At 42.4% G+C, this 24,891-nt stretch overlaps 1 protein-coding gene across 3 annotated transcripts in view; it reads left to right on the top strand.

The window, feature by feature from the left end:
* Nucleotides 1-575: 575 nt before the first annotated feature.
* The window catches only part of acads (acyl-CoA dehydrogenase short chain), a 177,312-nt gene continuing 152,996 nt past the window's right edge, over nt 576-24,891 (top strand). For 2 of the 3 annotated variants that reach the window (XM_041202813.1, XM_041202812.1), the window contains exons 1-3: nt 576-763; nt 13,474-13,607; nt 14,593-14,756. In XM_041202813.1, the coding sequence (XP_041058747.1) occupies nt 597-763; nt 13,474-13,607; nt 14,593-14,756 (465 nt within the window). In that variant the 5' untranslated portion in view covers nt 576-596. The remainder of the gene's footprint in view (nt 764-13,473; nt 13,608-14,592; nt 14,757-24,891) is intronic. The other variant, XM_041202814.1, reaches the window with a different exon arrangement.

The raw sequence follows: 24,891 nt of genomic DNA, 5'->3' as shown, positions 1-24,891 counted from the left end.
TCCGTGTCTCTTCCTCACACCTAATGTTGCAAGTAATGTCCCCAAATGATTTTGTAATTGGTTTACTAAAACATAAAATAATTTACATTCCTATTTCTCAGAAATGCATTAAAGCTGAATTTAACATTCTTGCAGGTCCATTGGAGGAGATATAATATTAGAATACTCCTATTTGCACCCCCTCCTAATCTCTGTAATGTCTTCCAGCCCCACAACCCTGCGAGATATGTGCTCTTTCACTTCTGACCTCAAGCATGCCCAATTGGTCTTCAGCTGCTCAGCCTCAGCTCTGGAATTCCCTCCCTACGCCTCTCCTACCTTTTCTTCCTTTAAGAGGCCCCTTAAAACCTAACTCTTTGACCACGCTTTTGGTCATCTGACCCGTATCTCCTTATGTGGCTCCGTGACACATTTTGTTTTATATTGCCCCTGTGAAGCGTCTTGGTACATGTTAAGGTTTTATATAAATATATTGTTATAGACACTTTCCACGTTACCCTGGAGGAAGTTATGCATCACGCACCTAAAACTAAATCTTTATTTTACAAATTAATGCGTAGCAAATGTTTCCGACATTATAAGTTTTAGTTATTAGAATGGAAGCTGGCAGATGCCGCACACCAACCCACAGTTTCTCAGGACTGAAATGCGGAGCGGAACGCAGTGGTGCGGCAGGAGCGCTCGGGGGAGGGAGCTTAGTGCGGGATTCACAGGGCGCAGGCCGGGATGGGTTCGCTGCTGCGGAGAATCACCAAAGCAATGAGTGAGTTCAAACAAGAATTAAACCTCTGGACGGAGGTGGGAGCGGGGCCTGGTCCTGGGGCCAACCCCACGGTCTAGCCGCCTGGGGACGGGGGCAGTTCGAGCCTGATCGGCTGCCGCTGGCACCCAGTGAATCGAGTGTTGCCCTTTCACCTACTGACTGACTGATCCCAGGGCTGGAGCCCTGGCGTTTAAATTGTTGCTGATCTCTCGGATTTAAAAGGCTCGATTAATGATAATGTTTAGATTCCCCGTCCCGCCAAAAACATTGTAAATAATCTAAACTGGAGGCCTCTATGAACAAATACTTTCATGGGGCTTTCACTAAGTAATGGAAACGAGGTCTAATTTTCACTAACAAGTACATTTTCCTAGCTACTTTCACACCCTCAGGACATAGCGAAGAGCTTCATGGTCAGTGATCTGCTTCTGAAATGTGATCACTTATGTAGACAAACAAACGAAATGGCTAAAGCTCAAGTTTGAATGATGACATCTATTCAGACTGAAACGGATAAACAGTGTAACGAGCTTAGCAAAAAAAGGGGGGGTTCTGCTCCTTGACTTATTTAAGCAAGTCGACAACCCAAGTGCACTGTGGGAGCTCTACACAAAATGCTGTTTATAAACAGATCCTTGGGGGTTCGGGTAAATCCTGGGGAATGTATAAGAAATGGTGGAAGGATAGAAAACAACGTGTTCTCGTTACTTCATAGTGGAAAAATGTACCGAGCGATGTGTTCCAAGGCTCATTGTTGGGACATAAATGACCTGAATTCTCAAGCAGTATATAATGTGGTTAAGTTTGCTGATACCAAATTAGAGGAGACAGTGGAATTGTAGGAAGCAGCCCAAAAGTTGCAAATTGAGTTGGGTACAACATGTATGTTAACAGAAAATGATAGATAAAATTTAAATGACACATTTATCAGAGCTTTTTTGTGTAACTAGTAGAATATGTAAAGGGGAACCAGTAGATGTCATATACTTGGATTCCAAAAGGCATTTGGTAAGGTGCCACACAAAAGGTTAGTAAGCAAGATGAGGATTTGTGGAGTTAAGGCTGCAACTTATGAAGTGCTGCAAGGGTCAATGTTGATGCCTCAACTATTTACAATCTATTATTGACTTAGTCAAAGTGACTGAGTAATGTATCCAAATTAACTGGATACAAAGCTAGGTGAAAATATAAGCTGTAAGGAGTACAAGTAGAAGCTGCAAAGATTAAGTGATTGGTCAACCAGGTAACAGATGAAGTATAATGGGGGAAAGTGAGAGGTTATTCGCTTTGGTAGTAAGAACCATGAAACTTTTAAATGTTGATGTTCAGAGAGACTTCGATGTACATGTATAATGAATACAGAAAGTTAGCAAGCAATTAGGAGGGCAAATAGCATATTGGCTTTTTTGGAATGGGTTTGGAGTACAAGATTAAGGTGGTCTTGCTGCAATTGTATATAGGGCTTTGGTGTGACCACATCTGAAGTACTGTGTGCAATTTGGTCTCCACTATCTCAGGAAAGATATACCTGCATTGGAAGTGATACATTAAAGGTTCACCAGATTGGCTCCTGGGATGAGAGGGTATGTCCTTTAATGGGAGGCTGTGTAAATTGGGCCATACTCTCTGGAGCTTTAGAAGAATGAGAGGAGATCTAATTGAAATTGATCCATTGTAAAGGAGGTAGTAACAGGACATTTAAGAGAAGCACAGTCAGAGAGGGGAGACAGAAACCGAGTGAGTATATTTTGAAATTCGGTACATAGGGGGAAAGAGGTGCTTAAGGTAAGGTTTACTCCAAGAAGTAAAGTGTGTTGAGTGAGGAATTTGGGAAGGGTGGGGAGGTGATGCTTTTTTTTTCTTCTACTCTTTCAGCCTCTAGTATTTGATTTCCACTTTGGTGCAGCAGAAGGAGCAGGTAAACCAGTAACTGGCATTATTAATTTTATCAGTATTGTAAAGTTTACTGGAAGTGCCAAAACCTATTGGGAGGTGTAGGCTTTATTAATTATATTTAATTAGCAATTATTAATTAATACAAATTGGAGATGGCAGGGCAGGTGATGTGCTGCGATTGTAGGATGTACGAGCTTCTGGATACCGGTGTGATCCAGAGCGCAAACACTAAGTGTTTGTGGCTGCAGGAACTTTGGTTCTGAGTCATTGAGCCATAGGCCAAGCTGCAGACACTGCAGCATATCAGGGAGCGGGAAAGTTACCTGGACACTTTATTCCAGGAGGTGGTCAATCCCTTAGGACAGAGCTCTCTGATATGCTCAGTGGTCAGGGACAGGAGGGTGTTACTGCAAGTGAAGCGGGTAAGGGAACCCAGAGGGCAGGAGTGCAGGACCTTTGGCCCTTGCAATTATCCAACAGGTTTGAGTCTTTTCCAGCTTGTTTGGATGAGAGTGGGAGGCTGCAGGGTGGATGAGTGAATTGGCCACGGCACCTTGGTACTGGAAGCCATTCAAGCGGGGGGAGCTACAAGGAAGTGGTAGTAAGGGACAGTATAGTCAGAGGGATTGACACCGTTCTCTGCAGAATAGGCTAGAGTCCAGGCGGCTGTGTTGCCTGCCCGGTGCCAGGGTTCAGGACATCTGCTCAGGGCTGTGGAGGAACTTGCAGTGGGAGGGTGAGGATCCAGTTGTCATTGTCCATGTTGGTACCAGTGACGCTGGCAGGACAAAAGAATGTTCTGCATAGTCAGTATGAGGAGCTTGGCACCAAATTAAGAAGCAGAACCTTAAAGGTCATTATCACCTGAGCCACATGCAAATTGGCATAGGACAAAAAAGATTAGGGAGATGAATGCGTGGCTCAGTGGCGTGGGTTCTGAGGCACTGGCATCAATACTGGGGAAAGTGGGACCTGCACTGTGCTGGGACTGGTGTTCTTGCAAGCCACATAACTAGGGAAGTAGAGAGGGTTTCATAAGAAGTAGTGAGAGCAAGGGTACAAATTTGGGAAGATATGATAAATCAAAGAGTAAAACCAAGGCAAAAGAGAAAGGTATTATTACGGGAAACGGAAATCAGACTGTGACAGGAAGGGATAGAGAGTGAAAATCTAACAGGAACTCAACAGATGAGAATAGAGGTTATAAAAAGAATAAAAGGATAAAACTAAAGGCTCTATCTGACTGCACAAAGCATTCGAATTAAAACAGATGAACTGAGAGCGCACATGGAAATAAAAAAGTATAATTTGATAACCATTACAAAGACATGGCTGCAGGAGGACATGGGTTAGGACCTAAATATTGAAGGGTATAGGACATTTAGGAAGGACAGGAAGTGAGGAAAAGGTGGAGGGGTGCTCTGTTAGTTAATGATGGTACTAGCACAATAGAGAGAGATGACCTCAGTTAGGAAACCAGGATGTGGAAACAGTTTGGGTAGAGATGAGAAATGGAAAAGGCAAGAAGCCACTTGTGGAATTTTATCAGGCCCCCTAATAGTAACCACAGGATAGAGGATAGAGCATAAAGGAAGAAATAATGGGGACTTGTCAGAAAGGCATGGTGGTAATCGGAAGATTTTAATCTACATATAGATTGAAAAAAGCAGATGGGCAAAGGTGGCCTAGATGAGTTCATAGAATGTTTCAGGGATAGTTTCTTAGAACATACTGGAGCTAACCAGAGAGCAGGCTATACTAAACCTGGTATTGTGCAGTGAGATGGGATTAATTAACGATCTCATTGTGAAGGTGCCCCAAGGTAGCAGTGACCATAATATGATTGAATTTTACATTCAGTTTGAGGGAGAGAGTAGTAGGCAATTATGAGGGCATGAAAGCAGAGCTAGCTAAAGTAAAATGGCACATTAGATTAAGGGGTAGGTTAATAGAATTGCAGTGGCAAACATTTAAGGGGATATTCCAGAATACACAGAATAGATACATTCCAACAAGTAAGAAAAAGTCCAAGGGGTGGATACACCATCCGCAGTTAACTAGAAAGGTTAAAGTTAGTACCAAACTTAAAAGAAAAAGCATATAATTGTGCAAAGATAGGTAGAAGGCTAGAAGATTGGATAGGATATAAGGAACAGCAAAGAATGACTAAAAGACTAATAAGGAGGGAAAAATTAGAGTATGAGAGAAAGCTAGCCAGAAATATAAAACAGTAAGAGTTTCCATAAATATTTTAAAGAAACAAGTTAACAAAGTGAGCTTTGGTCCTATAGAAAGTGAGTCTGGAGAATTGATAATGGAAAGCAAGGAAATGGCAGATGAATTGAACAGGTATTTTGCATCAGTATTTACTATAGATGATATAAGTAACATCCCAGAAGCAGCTAAAAATCAGGAAATAGAAGGGAGGAAGGAACTCAGGAAAATTACAATCACTGAGTAAATTGTTGGAGCTGTGAGCTGACAAGTGCCTGGGTCCTTGTGGACTTCATTCTAGGGTCTTAAAAGAAGTGGCTAGTGAGATGGTTGATGCATTGGTTTTAATTTTCTGAAATTCTCTAAATTCAGGGAGAGTCTCATTAGATTGGAAGATAGCAAATGTAACTATTATTCAAAAAGGGAAGGAGAAAGAAAGGGGGAAAACACAGACCGGTTAGCTTAACATCTGTCATAGGGAACATGTTAGAAACTATTATTAAAGAAGCTATAGAAGGCACTTGGATAAGTTCAAACTAATCAGGCAGAGTCAACATGGTTTTGTGAAAGGGTAACCATGTTTAACCAACTTATTGGAGCTCTTTGAGGAAGTAACACGTGCTGTGGATAAAGGGGAACCGGTGGATGTACTGTACTTAGATTTCCAGAAGGCATTTGCAAGTGCAGCATTCAAGGTTATTGCAGAAAATTAAAGCCCATGGTATAGGGGGGTAACATATTAGCATGGATAAATGATTGACTAGCTAACAGGAAACAGAGTAGGCATAAATGAGTCTTTCAGGTTGGCAGGATGTAATGAGTGGTGTGCCACAGGGATCAGTGCTGGGACATCAACTGTTTATAATTTATATAAATGACTTGGATGAAGGAATGGATGGGATGGTGACAAATTTGCTGATGACACAAACGTCGAAAAGTAAGTTGTGAAGAGGGCATAAGAAGGCTACAAAAAGATACAAATAGGTTAAGTGAGTGGGCAAAGATCTGGCAAATGGAGTATCATGTAGGAAAATGTGAAATTGTCCAATTTGGCAGGAAGAATAAAAGAGAAGCATATTATCTAAATAGTGAGAGATTACAGAGCTCTGAGGTACAGGGGGATCTGGGTGTTCTAGTGCATGAATCGCAAAAGGCTAGTATGCAGGTACAGCAAGTAATTAGGCAAGCTAATAGAATATTATCATTTATTACGAGGGGAATTGAATACAAAAGTAGGGTGGTTATGCTTCAGCTATACAGCGCACTAGTGAGACCACATTAGAGTACTGTGTATAGTATTGGTCACCTTAATTGAGGAAGGATATAAATGCGTTGGAAGCAGTTCAGAGACGGTTTACCAGATTAATACCTGTAAAGGGCGGGTTGTCTTCTGAGGAAAGGTTGGACAGGCCAGGCTTGTATCCACTAGGGTTTAGAAGATTAAGAGGTGATTTGATTGAAATATGTAGGATCCTGAGGGGATTTGACAGGGTAGATGTGGAGAGGATGTTTCCTCTTGTGCGAGAATCTAGAACCAAGGGTCGCTGTTTAAAAATAAGGGGTCGCTCACTCACTTAACCTGCCTATATCCCTTTGCAGACTCTCTACCTCCTCTTGACAACTTACTTTCTTACCCATTTTGGTCATCAGCAAATTTAGTGACCATACATTCAGTCCTTTCATCTAAATAATTGATGTAGATTGTAAATAGTTGAGACCCCAGCATTGATCCCTTTGACACTCTACTAGTTAGAGCTTGCCATCCCAAAAAATACCCATTTTCCTTACTCTGCTTCCTGTTAGCTAACCAATCTTTATCCATGTTACCCCCTACACCATGCAATCTTATCTTGTGTGGTAACCTTTGATGTGGCAGCTTATCAAATGCCTTTTGGAAAGTATACCCCATCTACAAGTTTCCCTTTATCCACCTTGCATGTTACTTCCTCAAAAAACACTAATAAATTAGTTAAACATAATTATCCTTTCACAAAGTCATGTTGGCTTTTTGAGCCAAACATTCATCTCTCTAATTTTATTTACTCTATGCCAATTTGCTTGCTCTTGGCTCAAGTAATAATCCAGAGATTATTACCTTTGAGGTTCTGCTTTTTAATTTAGGGGTGGCGTATTTCCCAACCCCTCAGTTTTTGTGAGATCCAATTTTCAATTAATAACCCACAGCAAACTTGAGATAGGATTAAGTCAAAGGGTTAGTTTATTTGCACACACTTAAAATGCGAAAGGAGGGTCACAACGTTTCATCCACACTCAGACAGTGAAGGGAGGGATGGTGAAAATAAAGATTTCATGTAGAGAACACAGAAAAGAAATATCGTTTCACGTAAGCTCCAGAGTCCAGAATCAAAGTCCAATGTGGCATTTCTTCATGGAGGCCAGTGGGTTGAAAACCATTACTGTATAATTCACTTTTCCGTTGGTGTTGACTTCACTTGATAAGATAGGCATGCACAGATGAATTAGTCTTGTAGGTGATGGTACCAGAATTTCCAGCGGAAGCGGTGTTGATGGGTCCAGGTGTTCAACCTGGGCAACACTCCTTTTCTGTGAGGCTGCTAGTTAGATGGTAAATAACAAACTCAGCTTTTCAGTTTAGCAAGGCAATATTACTTGTTCCACAAGCCAGAGGCTCATGTCACCTCTCCACTATCTTTGACATAGGATGTTTATCCAGTATTTGGAAATTGGCTTTGTGTTCCAGGCTGATAATTTCTTAGCCATCGTGGGTTAAAAGGAATGTTTGGGAGGCCGTTATCTTTGTAGATGTTCTGTCTCCGCTGGCCAGCCTGGGTTATCGAATAAAAATGGCCTTCATGTAGCTCCCTTTGAAGTTGGGCAGCGCAGTCCCCAGGTGATTGCTTGTAGCTCCTCAAAGATAATGAGGTGTGAGATTTCTGAAGCTGCAAAGTAGCTTCTTTTGTTCTGGGGTCACAGACACAGTTTCAGCCATTTTAAAGGTCCTTGTTCAGTTTTTAAAAATTTAGAAACAGCTTTGAGCATATCTATATATTTTTTTAATTTACAGTGTAAGGTCTTAGTCCCCCCACACTAAGCAGAACCTCTTTCCTAGTACTATTTATGTCATTGATGCCAACATAGACCTCAATGATTGGATCCTCCACCTCCCACTACAAGTTCATCTCCAGCCCTGAGTAGTTGCCCAGAGCCCTGGCACCAGGCTGGCAGCACAGCTGTCTGGGCTCACGCTCTCGGCTGCAAAGAACTGTGTCAATCCTCCTGACAATACTGTCCCCTACTCCCACTAAATTCCTATTAACTCCCTATGCTTGAATTGCTTCCTATACCAAGGTGCTATGGTCAGCTTGCTCATTCATCCTGCAGTCCCTGCTTGCGTCCCCACAAGCTGCAAGAACCACGAACCTATTGGATAATTGCAAGGGCTGAGACTCCTCCACTTCTGCCTTCTTGATCCCCTTACCTGCCTCACTCACAGTCCCATCCCCCTGTCCCTGACAGTGACCAAATCAGAAGAACCGAACCTAAGAGGTGTGACCGCCTCCTAGAACAAAGTGTCCAGGTAACCTACCCCATCCATGAGGCATTGTGGTGTCTGCAGCTTGGCCTCCAGCTCAGTGACTGGGCCGAATCTCCTCAAGGCACTAACACTTATTGCAGATGTGTTTGCCCTGTATCATGCTGGTGTCTAGCACACCCACGTTCTGCAGTTGCAACACATCACTTGCCCTGCCATCTTTATAGTGTTTTAATTAATTAATTATTTTCTTAATTTAGAACTAATAAATCTGTCTGGACTTAAGCTCTCTGCTGCAGAGAGCTGTGTCAATCCTCCTGACAATACTGTCCCCTACTACCACTAAATTCCTATTAACTCCCCACACTTGAATTCCTGTGCCAAGGTGCTACGGTCAGTTTGCTCATCCATCCTGCAGTCCCTGCTTTCGTCCCCACAAGCTGCAAGAGCCACGAATCTGAGATTTACACTGCTAGTAAACTTTACTACTACTAATGAAACTTTAAAATTACTAATAAACTACACGATTTTTGAAAGATTCATTCTTAAAAGACTCACCAACCAATCACTTATCTGTTTCCCTCCTCTGCACTTCCTCCCTCACTCACCAAATTCTCAAGTTTATACTCTGTGACTAACAGCACTCAGTGATGAGCTGCTGTCTTTGTGCTTGCTTACTTCACCGAGTCATTTATCCAATTCTGGTACAATTGAGACTTTTGTGTACTGGAAGCAGTTCAGCAAAGAGCCACAAAGTTGATCCCTAATATCCAAGATCTTTGGTATAAGGAAGAAGTGCTGAAAATGTAAGGAGACATTAATAAACTGACAACGTGGACATAATATTTGACAAATGAATTTCAGTTTAGATAGGTGTGACTGTATTTTGGTAGGAAGAATAAGGAAACACATACTGTTGGATAGTAAGGGTCGAAATAGGAGGGAGGAGCAAAGGTTTCTGGGGTTACAGATATCCAAATAAGTAAAAATAGTGGCACAGGTTAATAAGGCTGTAACAAAAGCAAACCAAGCACTGGGGTTCAATTTTGGATGGACAGAATTGAAAAGCAAAGAAGTTATGGTAAATCTGTATTTAGAATATGTGCATAGTCACGGTCTCCGCATTATGGTAGAGGCATTGGAGAAAAGACTATCATGGATTAGACCAGAACTGAGGATATTCTTGTCAGGAAATGCTGAACAGGCTGGGATGGAGGAAACTTCCCAAAGATACTTGAAAATCAAGAGGTGAAAGGAAGGGACAAACTTAAAACAATTACCATCACCAGGAGAAACATACTGGGAGAACTTTTAGACCTAAAGGCTGACAGGACTTGATGGCCTACACCATAGGGTCTTAAAATAAGTGACTGCAGAGAAAGTAGAGGCATTGCCTATAATCTCCTAAAATTCCTTAGATTCTGGAAGGGTCCCAGCAGATTGGAAAATATCAGACGTGATACTTTTATTCAAGAAAGGCAGACAAAAGAAAGTTAGCCTAACATCTGTCATAGGCTAGTTGCTAGAATCCATTATTAAGGAGATTATATTAGGGCACTTAGAAAATCATAATTGGATCAGGCAGAGTCAACATGGTTTGAATGAGAAAGTGTGTTTGATTTAATCGAGTTCTTTGAAGCAAGCAAGCAAGGTGGATAAAAGGGAACCTGTAGCTGTCGCCAAAAGGCATTTGATAATGTCCCACACAAAATAAGAGCTCTTTGTGTAGGCAATTACATGTTAACATGGATAGAAGATTGGTTAGTTTAGTTAACAGGAGCAGAGAGCAGGAATAAATGGGTCTTTTACGGATCCCTCAGAGTCCCGACACTCAAGTTCGTGACACCAGATTCACAAGTGTATGGCTTGAACAGAATGAGCCAGCGAGACAAGTTTCTTCTGATAATTCACAATTGCTTTATTAAATTACTCACAGCCCTTAGAGAAGGGCTGCATTCAGCAATCACGAAATACAGTTACAATTAGTTACCTGGAACCCTGTCCTATCGGAGCTTAAAACCCCACCTTGTTCCTAACTTAATACTTAAATCTTTATATCCTAACTTAATACTTACAATCACCCCTAAGTTCACCTTCTAATGGTATTGTGGGTCCCTCGGTGGACTTGACCAGACTCTGCCAAATTGCTTGAATGCCTGCAGAAAACAATGGCGTCCTACGATTTCTTTCCCCAATTATACCATTTCTGCTGCTGGCCTGGCCAGCTCATTTCAATGTCCAGTAGCTAGACTCTTAGTTTATTCTACACATAGTCCAGACAAATATGATCAGCTCATGCTGGTAGAAACAACAGCCTTTCATGAAAAATATATCCCAAATGAATATGACCAGCTCTCCCATTGTTTAAATAATTCTATTGTTTTGAAGCAGTACAACACCTGGCTCCAAGGCCAATGAAGGTTGAAGGTTTGAATGTCAATGGCCTGTCCCTTGTGCCATTATATCAGGTGATCAGTTTCTTAATTGCATTAGTCAATGGCAGGTAATGGCGTTTTCCTGGTACCTTTGTTCCATGATAGCAATTAGTCAATATCCAAACCCTTTGATGAGCCACTGTCTTTTACTAAATTAAAAGCAATATACTGCGGATGCTGGAAATCTGAAACAAACAAAAATTGCTGGAAAAACTCAGCAGGTCTGACAGCATTTGTGGAGAGAAAGACAGAGTTAACGTTTCAAGTCCATATGAATTAATCCCTTGCTGCACAGCCCTGTGCTGTTGGCTGCAGCTTGGTTTTCCATATTGTGGTAAAAAAACCATTAGGTCAAAACATGTCCGTGGGTTTGAGCTCTATACTCCATAAATTTCCCAGTTGGAGGGAATTGCAATCCTACAAGTGTCATGAGTCTTTGGAGCTCTCTTCCCAGAGAATGGTGGAGGCAGGGCCATTGAATATTTTTAAGGCAGAGGTAGATGCATTCTTGATAAGCAAGGTAGCCAAAGATTATTGGGAGTAGGCAGGAATGTGGAGTTGAGGTTACAATCAGATCAGCCATGATCTCATTGAATGGCAGCAAAAGCTCGAGGGGCCAAACAGCCTACTCCTTTTTAATTCATTCATGAGATGTGGGCATCCAGGCCAGCATTTATTGTCCATCTCTAATTGCCCTTGAGAAGGTGGTGGTGAGCTGCCTTCTTGAATCGCTGCAGTCTATCTGGTGTAGGTACACCCACAGTGCTGTTAGGGAGGGAGTTCTAGGATTTTGACCTAGTGATAGTGAAGGAACGGTGATATATTTCCCACACATCTGCCCCAGTCCTTCTAGATGATAGCGATCGTGGGTTTGGAAGATGTTGTGTAAGGAGCCTTGGTGAATTCCTGCAGTGCATTATGTAGATGGTACACACTGCTGCTACTGTGCATCGGTGGTGGAGGGAGCAAATGTTTGTAGATTGGGTGCTAATCAGTTGGGCTGCTTTGCCCTGGAAGGTGTCAAGCTTCTTGAGTGTTGGTGGAGCTGCACTCATCCAGGCAAGTGGAGGGTATTCCATCACACTCGTGACTTGTGCCTTGTAGATTTGGACAGGCTTTGGGGAATCAGGAGGTGAATTATTCGCTGCTGGATCCCTCGTAGTCGTAGTATTCATATGGCTAGCCCAGTTCAGTTTCTAGTCAAGAGTAACCCCCAGGATGTTGATAGTGGGGGATTCTGTGATGGTAATGCCATTGAATGTCAAGAGGTGATGGTTAGATTCTCCCTTGTTGAAGATGGCCATTGCGTGGCACTTGTGTGGCGCAAATGTTATTTGCCACTTGTCATTCCAAGCCTGGATATTGTCCAGATCTTGCTGCATTTGGACATAGACTGCTTCAGTATCTGAGGAGTGGCAAATGGTGCTAAACATTGTGCAATTATCAGCGGACATCCCCACCTCTGGCCTTATGATGGAAGGATGGTCATTGATGAAGCAGCTGCTGATGCTTGTGCTGAGGACACTACTGTGAGGAACTCCTCCTGTGCTGTCCTGGAACTGAGATGACTGACCTCCAACAACCACAACCATCTTCCTTTGTGCTACGTTTGACTCCAACCAGTGGAGGGTTTTCCCCTATTCCCATTGACACCATGTTTGCTAGGGCTCCTTGATGCCACACTTAGCCAAATGCTGCCTTGATGTCAATGGCAGTTGCTCTTTCCTCATCTCTGGGGTTCAGCTCTTTTGCCCATGTTTGAACCAAGGCCGTAATGAGGTCAGGAGCTGAGTGGCCCTGGCAGAACCCAAGTAGAGTGTCAGTGAGCAGGCTATTTTGAAGCAAGTGCCACTTGATAGCACTGTTGATGATCCCTTCCATCACTTTACTGATGATCGAGAGTAGACTGATGAGGCGCTAATTGGCGGGATTGGATTTATCCTGCTTTTTGTGGACAGGACATACTTGGGCAATTTTCCATGTTGCTGGGTAGATGCCAGTGTCGTAGCTGTACTGGAACAACTTGGCTAGGTGCACAGCAAGTTCTGGAGCACAAGTTTTCAGTACTATTGCTGGACATTGTAAGGGCACATTGTCTTTGCAGTATCCAGTACCTTCAGCCGTTTCTTGATATCACGTGGAGTGAAATGAATTGGCTGAAGATGGATCATCCACTCAGCACTTCAGAGTAAAGATTGTTGCAAATCCTTCAGTCTTATCTTTTGCACTGATGTGCTGGGCTCCTCCATCATTGAGGATGGGGATATTTGTGGAGCCTCCTCCTTCTGTGAGTTAATTGTCCACCACCATTCACAACTGGATGTGGCAGGACTGCAGATCTTAGACTTGATCCATTGGCTGTGGGATCGCTTAGCTTAGCCTATTACATGCTACTTATGCTGTTTGGCACGCAAGTAGTCCTGAGTTGTCGCTTCACCTCATTTTTAAGTATGCCTGGTGTTGCTCCTGGCATGCTCTCCTGCACTGTTCATTGAACCAGGGTTGATCCCCTGGCTTGGTGGTATGGTAGAATGGGGGCTGTGCTGGGCCATGAGGTTACAGATTGTGGCTGAGTATAATTCTGCTGATGGTGATGGCCCGTAGAACCCTGTCTTGAGTTGCTAGATCTGTTTGAAATCTGTCCCATTTAGCACAGTGGTAGTACCACACAACACGATGGAGGGTATCTTCAATATGAATGCGGGACTTCGTCTCTTCAACGACTGTGCGGTGGTCATTCCTACCGATTTTGTCATGGACAGATGCATCTGCGGCAGGCAGATAGGTGAGGATGAAGTCAAGTATGTTTTTCCTTCTTGTTGGTTCCCTTACCACCTGCCACAGGCTCAGTCTAGTAGCTATGACCTTTAGGACTCGGCCAGCTTGGTCATTAATGGTACTACTGAACCTCCCTTCGCGATAGACATTGAAGTCCCCTCCCAGAGTACATAACTGCACCCTTGCCACCCTCAGTGCTTCCTCCAAATGGCGGAGTACTGACTTACTGCAACGCCCCCCACCTCAGCTTATATGTTGTAATCAGCAGGAGATTTCCTTGCACATGTTTGAGCTATAGATCAAAATTGCTATAAGACTTCATGAGGTCCAGAGTTGTTGATGAGGATTCTCAGGGCAGTTACCTCCCAAATGACTACCACTGTGCTGGTGGGACAGGACATACCTAGGGATATGGTGATGGTGGTGCCTGGGACATAATCTGTAAGGTATGATTCTGTGAGTATGACTATGACAGGCTGTTGCTTAACTAGTCTGTGAGACAGCTCTCCCAATTTTGACATAACCCCCCCCCCCCCCAGCTGTTAGTAAGGAGGACTTTGCAGGGCTGACGAGGCTGAGATTGTCGATGCCGTTTCCGGTGCTAAGTTAATGTTGAGTGGTCCCTCCGGTTTCATTCCTTATGAACTTCGTCGTGGCTTTCTTAGGCTATTTTTCAGGGTATTTCACGGTCAACGTTAGTCTTTTTAAAAAAAATTCCAAATTTTAATTCAAATTCCAACATCTGCTGTGGTGGGATTTGAACCTGGTCCCCAGAGCATTACCCTGAGTCTCTGGATTACTAGTCCAGTGACAATACCACAATGCCATCACCTCCCCAACACTTCTGCTCCTAATTGGTATGTTCACATGTAGGAGAATGTTCTTGGAATTGATCAAGCATTTTCAGAATATCCATGATTTTCCCAAGTGAAAGTATACCAAGCAGCAGCCGCTGTTCCTGATCAGTTATTCTTTATTTTGCCCCCCTGCAGCTGTGAAGTCAGGATGTTTACGCCAACTGTACACAGTCTATCAGATGGTCGAGCTTCCAGAAACTCATCAGTTGTTGCGGGACACGTGCAGAGGTTTTGCAGAAAAGGAACTCACTCCAGTTGCTGCGCAGCTGGACAGGGAGCACAAATTTCCTGCTGAGCAGGTACAGCTTTTAATGAAGCCTCTAGTGGCAGCCTTCCTAAAACAGTACAGTTTGATTACGTAACACAAAGCTGCTATCATGTAGGGAGGGACTGTTTGGAAAATCATTGGTTTGAATTACTCCATTATTCAGCGGAAATCAAAGTTGTTTGCAGTCATGCAGTTTCTCCTCAATGTTGTCTGTATTGTAGGGTCTGGAGGGGCTGACAGCAGCAAAATGTTGGCCTAGTGAATTCTCCTTGCTCCTGCAGAGTAAATTAGGAAGCTGACTCTGGATCTTTGTATTACACACCAGAACGCAGCAAGTATATGAAAATCAATGCCAAATGTAAAAGTAGCACATGAAGGCCATTGTCCTTACACTAAACAAAAAAGTCCTGCTGCATATAATAAAAGCAACTGATGTGCTGTGTAATGGCTCTGTAATGCAGGATTCACCTCCCAATGCAATATTCCACTTGTAACCTATTTACAATGAAAATAATAACAAATGATCTCTCACTCTATTCCTCAACTTTTCTCTTTGTCTCCCTCTCTCCTTTTCTCGCTCTCTTAAGCAGTTTCTTCCCTGTCCTCATTCCCAAACCACCTCCATTCTTTGCAGATCCCATATATCTTTCCTAAATATCTGAAGAACTCCTTGCTTCTTGGGGTGGGTTGTGGGGAGAGAGTGGAAAGAGGATCCTCCAAAGCAGCACCAGAGAACCACAGTGTTATCTCAGCACTTGTTGAAGCCACTTTACTGTTATTGAATGCTCCCTTCAATATGCAGTCAAAGTGTATCTCATTAAGAGGTGCTGGCTGCCTTTCAGTGGCATCAGAAACACTCAATATCCACGCCCCAGAGGCCTGAAGACAATGAGTAGCATAGGTTAACACTGCTGTATGTCTGTGGGATTGAAATGATCAGGCAGCATGAATATTAGCTGCTGCCTAGGTTAACCAGTGCGTGTCCTGCAAGCTAGTTTGCGAAGTGACAGGGATTCAAGGCCGAAATTATTAATAAGATACAGATTCATCACCTTCCTGTTCCCTTTCCGAAGGCAGGTCTGATCCACAGCACCAGAACTTCCACTATGGCAGGGCAAGGAGACAGGTCCCGAATTCACCCCAACCAGATTGATTCCTCTACTGTTAGCATAACCTTTACATGCATGTTGTACTTGGAGCTATGGATAGCAGTGGAAGAGGCACCAGTTTCTTTCCATCACATGGCTGACCAAGAATCGCTCCTGCTATTACCACCTGCCATTGGCATATGTTGGAAGGATTTACAAGTTGATACTCAACCTGTTTGGCTGAATTATGATCGCACCTTCCTTGGCCATCAAGTCCTGGAATGGGACTTGAACCCAGAGCTTTTGGCTCAGAGGCAGGGACACTACCCACTATGTCACAAGACCTCCATGATATAGATGGAAGATTAACATGAGCAGACAATAAGCTGTTGTCTTTAAGTAACTTCAATTTGAATTTATTTTCAGCAGGTTCACAGTATCTTTTCAGACTTGCATTCACTTCCTGCAGTGGTTGTTGATTTCATTCAATTGTCCATACTCATTTTATTTTTCTCTCAAACTTCTAGCCGGAGGCTTGTTGTAACCCTATTGCTAACTCGGGGCAGGCTAGGAAGTCAACTTGGAATTTCAGGACGGTATAGTCCACTATCACACTACATGTCACATTCATTCACTGACTCTCAGGGAAGCTTGGCTGATATTTTTAAAAGCCATTTAAAAACTTGAGTTTATTCTATAGATGAATGTCAGTTAGATGTTGCATGTCTTTTGCTCTTTGTTCTTTACCCCCAGTTGGAATTGGTTACCTTATTAGCTAAGCCACTCTACCTGCAGTTCCTCTTTACCTCAGACAAATTGCAAAGCCCACAGAGTCACTAATCACTGATTGCTATTCTACTCTTTTCCCATAATGATCATTGATCAATACATTTCCATCATCCAGAAGCTCTATCTCACTTCAGAGATTGCATAGAGCCCAATGCTAGTTCAAATCTTTTATGCTTCTTTCTTCCCCAACAAATCCACAGAGCATTAATGTTGTCAATGCTATTCTTCCACTGGGATGAACAAGACCAAAAGAAGCAAAACGTTAGCCAACATTGAGGTGAATGGAAAAGTGTGAAAGATGGAAATCTGAAATAAAAACGTTGAACATTTTGGTGTGACCCATGATCAGCGCTCAAGAGTTTCTACACCTTAATTATAAATCTGTCTTTGTCCAGCAGATGCTGCTTAATCTGCTATGCATTTCCAGCATTTTCTGTTTTTCACAAACATTAAGTGACATTCTATTCTTTCATTTTAAACATTTTTGTCCAAATTAACCAAGTCGACAAGGATGGGTTGGACAGTCTGAACTTAAAGACCAACTGAATTGCAGGGAGAATTAACAGTGTGGTATAGAATTAATGGAAAATGTGGTAAATTATAGGGAAAGAGAGAGATGGGGAGGCATAGGGAATCCATCTGAAACACACTTGCATGAGAAAGATTAGTTTTGTTTTGAAATGCGACCTTTTGCACAAAAAGAACCAGTCAAAGTTTTGCTTGAAGGACGTTTGAAGACCTTGTAATGTAAATTGTGCACAGAAATCAAAACTTGGTTGGGCTGCCGGACAGCTAATATAAATGAGATGTTCAGTTCTGGGGCTACTCTACTACTCCGATTGCATAAGTTGTGTAAAATAGCATCTGACAGCTAAACAAATTAAATAAAGAACTGCATGGAAATAATTGAGAGCGCAGCAAATGTAAAAGAGGTAGCAAATTACAACTAACTCCATGCACCCTCTTCCTAAACACAGCTAAGTGTCAGAGGTAACTCACAACCACCAAATAAGCTGCTTTATGTTGTCAGTCACTTGTGTAATTATAATTTTGGTCAGAATAAAAGCACAATACAACCTTGGAATAGATATGTTGGTTACTGGATGCATTTGGGGCGATATGCCTGTTATGATCTCCAACTGAGATTACCCTTGGACAAGCCTGATCCCAGAGTGGAACCCAGGTTGATAGATCATAATTTTTATTTGTTTGTTTAGATACGTAGAGATTAGCTATTGAACAGAGTCACAGGAGTCAGTTGATGAACTCTTAACAAAAGAATAAAACATTTATTTAACAAGTAAAGAGGAACTATATTATGATACTCCTTCACCCATAACTATACCTTTACAGGTATATACAGATTTGTAAGGATAGCACAAATTACAAAAGCTATCTTACACTTTAATGTCCACTGTAAGTACACAGCCCATGTACAAAAGATTACCCTGTGGTCAGACACATCACACTCTGAAACCAAGTGACAGATGCCACCTCAACCAGATGCAGTGGATCTCTCCTCAACCCCCGCCCCCGTCCAGCCCCAGATGCTTGTCACACTGTGAGCCAACCAGTCTCACTGAACTCTGTCTTTCACACAAGGGTTTCCAATCTCCACCTTTCAAAGACCTTGCCTTGGAATCTTCTCCCAAACTGGCGCTTTCTCTTAGGCACCTTCCACAAGGGTTCACCTCCAGGGTTTCAATATCTCCTTATGATGTTCTTCTTTCCTGGGTAACCACATGCATTCAAGCTGTCTTCCAGGCACACTCTCTCACCGACTCTGCCGCTAATAGTACCACTGCTTCACATGCCCATAGCAAAGAGTTACAGACCTTCAGTTCTTTCTTTGGACCTTCTTGCCTCTTGCACGTTGTTCTTGCTTTAAATCTGGTTTCTGCAGATTGAAGCTTTAAACCTGAAGCTTGGGGCCTTTTTCTGCCTCTCACTCTTAACTTGGCTTAACAGGACCTTTTCCAGGTTCCTGTCCATCCTTTGCCTAGAAGGGCTGCTTGGACTTTCCCCTCTTCTACTCCCCTTCAGTCTCTCTGGGGTTTTGGCTTCAAACTGAAACTTAAAACTTCTGTTTCTTTAGTTTTTCTGTGTGTGTCTGTGGGAGGGACATGTCTCTCTGGACCCCTGGTGCTAGGCCACAGCCCAATTCTTCCACCTTTGTTTGTTTACCTTAGCTGCAACAGTCATAACAAACCTCATTAGAAATGCAGGCACCTTTTTAAAGTGAAACTAAAACTCAATTTGACTTTTTAAACACACAGCTACAGAAATACAAATCAAACTTAAACTTTAAAGCTAAAACTTCGTCCTTTTTTTTATTCATTCACGGGATGTGGGCTTCGCTGGCTGGGCCAGCATTTATTGCCCATCCCTTGTCGCTCTTGAGAAGGCGGTGCTGAGCTGCCTTCTTGAACCGCTGCAGTCCATGCGGTGTAGATACACCCACAGTGCTGTTAGGAAGGGAGTTCCAGGATTTTGACCCAGCAACAGTGGGAATGGCGATATATTTCCAAGTCAGGATAGTGAGTGATTTGGAGGGGAACTTCCAGGTGGTGACGTTCCCATCTATCTGCTGCCCTTGTCCTTCTAGGTGGTAACAGTCGTGAGTTTGGAAGGTGCTGTCTAAGGGGCCTTGATGAATTCCTGCAATGCATCTTGTAGATGGTACACACTGCTGCCACTGTGTGTCAGTGGTGGAGGGAATGAATGTTTGTGGATGTGGTGCCAATCAAGCAGGCTGCTTTGTCCTGGACAGTGTCCAGCTTCTTGAGTGTTGTAGGAGCTGCAATCATCCAGGCAAGTAGGGAGTATTCCATCACACTCCTGACTTGTGCCTTGTAGATGGTGGACAGGCTTTGGGGAGTCAGGAGGTGTGTTACTCGTCACATGATTCCTAGCCTCTGACCTGCTCTTGTAGCCACAGTATTTATATGGCTAGTTCAGTTCAGTTTCTGGTCAATGGTAACACCCAGGATGTTGATAGTGGGGGATTCAGTGATGGTAATTCCATTGAACATCAAGGGGCAATGGTTGGATTCTCTCTTGTTGGAGATGCTTGACACTTGTGTGGCGCGAATGTTATTTGCCACTTGTCAGCCCAAGCCTGGATACTGTCCAGTTCTTGCTACTTTTGGACATGGACTGCTTAAGTATCTGAGGAGTTGCGAATCGTGCTGAACTTTGTGCAATCATCAGCGAACATCCCCACTTCTGACCTTATGATGGAAGGAAGGTCATTGATGAAGCAGCTGAAGATGGTTGGGCCGAGGACACTACCCTGAGGAACTCCCGCAGTGATGCCCTGGAGCTGAGATGACTGACCTCCAACAACCACAACCATCTTCCTTTGTGCTAGGTATGACTCCAACCAGCAGTTTGAGTCATACTAGCACGTCCCAAATACCGATATAATTTACTTAAACTGTCTCTATTTCCTAACAATGCCTCTGAGCTTTTTGTACCTATTACAGCATTTCTTTTCCTAATCTCTTAAAACCACGACATCAGTTTCATTTACGTAGAGCCTTTAACATAGTAAAATATTTCAAGGCATTTCACAGGAAAAGCCTTCCATCAAAATTTGACACTGAGCCACATAGGGAGATATTAGGACAGGAGATCAAAAACTTGGTAGAAGAGGTAAGTTTTAAGGAGGAGAGAGAAATAAAGAGGTGGGGAAAGGTTTAAGGAGGAAGTTCCAGAGCGTAGGGCTTAGGCAGCTAAAGGCAGGCCTGTCAATAATAAAGAAAATCGGGATATGCAAGGTGTCAGAATTGGAAGAGCGTGGGGACCTTGGAGATTTGTAGGGCTGGTGGAGATGACAGCGAGGGCTGAGGCAAAAGGCATTTGAAAACAAGGGTAAGAATTTCAAAATCAAGGCATTGCTGAACTGGAAGCTAGTGTAGGCCAGTGAACATAGAAGTGATGGGTAAATGGGACTTGGCAAGAGTTAGTGTACAGCCAGAAGAGTTTTGGATGAGCTCAAGTCTCAGGAGGTTGCAAGGCTGGGTGAAATGGTTGAGTCTTGAGGAAACAAAGGCTTACGATGAGGGCTTTGTGAGAAGCTTTGTGAAATTTTTTCTCATAAGTGGAGTGGACACTTTTATCTGTCACCATATGAGTATTTAAAAATATTTTGTTGATTATTTATACTTTTTAGGTGGCTTAGAAGTCTATAAACACATTTCACCATTGATCCCAGACCCTTAAATCCTTCTGAAACAAAGTATTTTTGTCTGGATTGAAATTGAGCAATAACCAGTTGTTGTTTCTTATACTGCAGTGATTTTCTTTCATTTTATTTAATACAAGAGAAATGCTGTTTACCATTTTCTAATAGCAGTGGGACTTTCACTAAATATATGCTAAATAAATCTTTGTTCTCTGCTGAATAGTAGACATTATGAAGGCAAGCGTTGCCAAATATAACAGTTCTTGCTGATAACAAAGCATGCCAAAAAAATAAGAAATACTTGCATTTATATAACGTATTTTCATGCTATCAAATCACCTTAAAGCACCTAAAATGATGAATTAGCTTTGCAGCGCAGTGAAATGCATTCTGTAGTCAAATGCATGCAGCACACACAGTAAATGCCCTTAATTTCCCTCACACAATTTCAGATTTCAAAACTGAGGCAGGTAATCTGTTAAGAATGTCAGAACAATTAGCCAGATTCCACTGTTGACCTTGATAATGGGTGGCTGACTTTCCTTTTGTGTGTAGAGCAAGCGACCAATTTGGCTTCTCTCCCAATTGCTATCTCTAGAGCTTTGAAATGGTGCATGTGCAGTTTATTATTGGCTTTTTGGATTTATAACTGTGATTGTGGGAAGGAGACTGCAACAGGGGAAATCCAATTTAAGATAATCCATTCCTTTAATTGCATGTGCTCAAAAATAGAACAGTCCAAGAAAGGATAGGAAGCTTAAGGAATGTCTACGTGAATAGGATAAAAAGATCAACAATGACACCTTATATTTATATTGTGTCTTTAACGTAATGAAATGTTCCAAGGTGCTTTACAGAAGTATTAAAGAAGAAAATGTATAAACCAAGCCACATGAGGAGGTAATGGGCCAGATGACCAAAAGCTTGAGCAAATAGGTTTTAAGCAAGGAAAACAAGGCAGAGAGGCAAGGACATGTAGGGAGAGTATTCCAGAGGTTAGGGCCTAGGCAGCTGAAGGCCCAGCCACCTATAATGCAGTGATTAAAGTTGGGGATGCTCAGAGACCAGAATTAGAGGAGCACAGCTATCTTGGAGAATTGTAGGGTTTGAGAAGTTTAGAGAGATGGGGTAGAGTGGGGGAGGCCATGGAGGGATTTGAAAATAAGGGTGAAAATTTTAACATCGAAACATTACTTGACCAAGAGCCAATGTAGGTAAGCAAACACCGGAGTGATAGATGAACAGGACTTGATATGAGTCAACCTACTGGCAGCTGAGTTTTGGCTGACCTCAAGTTTACAGAGGGTACAATGTGGGAGACCCGTCAGGAATGCATTGGAATAGTTGATCATTCTAAAGAGGGTGAATAGGGTCATAGAATGTTAAGTGGAAGAGGTTGAGGAAAAACATTTACATACTGATACTAGTTTTCCACTTGAAGAAAAGGGGGTAATTTTGACTGGGCAATCTTATAAAGTGGGCAATATTGGATCAGCTGCTCACATTTCCATCTTTCGATTTTCATTTCCGCTGACTTCAATACTAAAGTAAATTGAGAGAGATGCAGAACAGACAGCTGATCAACTTGTCAGTTGTGCACTAGGGTCAACTTCTCTTCCTGATCCCACCAATTATTCCATGTTGTTTCTAAAGTCTGGGAGCAGTAAGCATTGAGTCAGGGTGTCTCGATGTGTCCAGTATCTCTATAGCCCACTAATTTGGTGTGCTACATACTCTTAAATGATCAACCATTCTTAGTCAACCCAGATATAACAGGGAAGGTATCACAGTCAAGTCTGATCACACTTTCACTGAACCTCTACATACAAACATCCAGTACTTCTCAGTCGAGAGCAGAGAGGAAATCCTGGCTGATAATTCCCTCTATAGCTCAGGATCACCAAAGACCAACATAATGCCCATATCACTGACGTATTTTTAAATTTCTTTATCTCCCCTCACTTCCCCACCTCCAAGGTGTCCTCACATCATGTGCCTTCCACAACTGAGAAGTAGCATTTATTGCCAGTATCACTCCATGGCTCTACTGGTTCTCTAATACTTCAGCCAAATCCCCACTCTTCATGACTCAGTCCTGACAGAGTATCAGCTAGCTTGTCAGTCATTGGGATCATCACAATCAATCCTATCCTGTTTTCACCTGAACCTTTTACGTAGGTGTTACAGCCTGGATTGTTTGTTCATCTGTGATTCAGAGGAACTGAACTCGAGTGTCATGACTAGCTCAGTGACTTATTTTGTGTGAAATTTGTATACAGTGATCATGTTGCTGTAATGTCTCACCTAGTGGGGACACAAGGAATCCTAGTAGCGTGTCCAATCAACGATGCTGGAAAGTACTGGTTGTTCCAGTGCCATTGTAGAAAATTGTATCTGTATTAAAATGTAGTAAAGATGTGATTGCCATACTCATTAATATCACTGTTTACCGAGCAAATAATTTGCAAACTTTCCTTCAACACATTTGTGACAGATTATCTTCTAACCATATTCTATAAAAGATTTTTTTATAATATTCCCTTTGTGATTATCTTAAATTTCTGTCCTTTTAAATCCTACCTCAGGGAACAGTGAAAACAATCCTTCTTCACTTACCTTATCATAACCCTTCATAGTCTTTAAGACATTATTGGATCAACCTTTAACCTTTTCAGCTCGTACAAAAATAATTCTAAATTCTTGAGTCTCTTTGAAATCATAACCAAACAGCACAGTTAACATACTATTGAATGTGTCGAGATCTTTTCCATTGTTTTTATATCATTCCTATAATGAAGTACCCAAAAGTGTACACAATACTCCCAACTACTGTCCCACTAAGACCTTGCATATGTTCAACATTACCTCAGCAGGTCTGGCAGCATCTGTGGAGAGAGAAACAGAGTTAACGTTTCGAGTTCATATGACTCTTCTTCAGAGCTAAAGAGAAGTAGAAATATGATGGATTTTATACTGATTAAGAAGGGGTGGAACAAGTGGAATGAGATTAGAAGGTCAGAGATAAATGACGGCTAAGGAGAGATTGACAAAGATGTTTTGGACCTTGTGTATAAAAGCTATCATATTTCTACTCTTTAGCTCGTTAACTCTGTTTCTCCCTCCACAGATGCTACCAGACCTGCTGAGTTTTTCCAGTATTTTCTGTTTTTATTTCAGATTTCCAGCATCTGCAGCATTTGGTTTTATTTCAGCATTCCTCCTCAGTTTTGCATTCTATACATCCAGATACAATCCCAAATATTCTCTTTGTTTATTTTTTATGGCCTTATCTGGGTGCACCATCACCGTTTAATGACCTGTGCATCTGGATTCTAAGGTCATTTGCTCTTTATTCCACTTTAAATAATTTGATTTATTATTTACTTTTTTTTAAATTTATTCATTCACCGGATGTGAGCATTGCTGGCTAGGCTAGCATTTATTGCCCATCCCTAATTGTACTTGAGAAGGTTGTGATGCGCCACCTTCTTGAACCATGCAGACCATGTGTTAGAACTTGCTGTTTGGAAGGGAGTTCCAGGACTTCGACCCAACGACAGTGGAGGAACAGCAGTATAGTTCCAAGCCAGAATGGTATGTATCTTGGAGGGGAACTTGCAGGTGGTGGTGTTCCCAAGCATCTGCTGCTATTGTCTGTCTAGGTCATAGAGGTTGTGAGTTTGGAAGTTGCTGTCGAAGGAGCTTTGGTGAGTTGTTGCAGTGCATCTTGTAGATGGTACACACTACTGTCACTGTGTGTGGGTGGTGGAAGAGTGGATGGAGTACTAATCAAGCAGGCTGCTTTATTGGATAGTGTCAATTTTCTTGAGTGTTTTTGGATCTGCACTCTTCCAGGCAAGCGGGGAGTAATCCTGACTTGTGCCTTATAACTGGTGCACAGGCTTTGGGGAGTCAGGAGGTGAGTTACTCATTGCAGAATTCCCTGCCTCTGACCTGCCCTTGTAACCGTTGTATTTATATGGCTGTTCCTTCTCGGTTTCTGGTCAATGGTAAGGTGTCAAGCAGGGACGATTAGATTCTCTCTTGTTAGAAATAGTGATTGCCCAGCATTGTGTGGCGCAAATGTTATTTGGCACTTATCA

This window comes from Carcharodon carcharias, chromosome 13 (genome assembly GCF_017639515.1).
Source record: "Carcharodon carcharias isolate sCarCar2 chromosome 13, sCarCar2.pri, whole genome shotgun sequence".
NCBI classification, from domain to species: Eukaryota; Metazoa; Chordata; class Chondrichthyes; order Lamniformes; family Lamnidae; genus Carcharodon; species Carcharodon carcharias.
The sequence above is the reverse complement of the archived record's forward strand: the minus strand, read 5'-3'. Positions and strand labels throughout refer to the sequence as shown.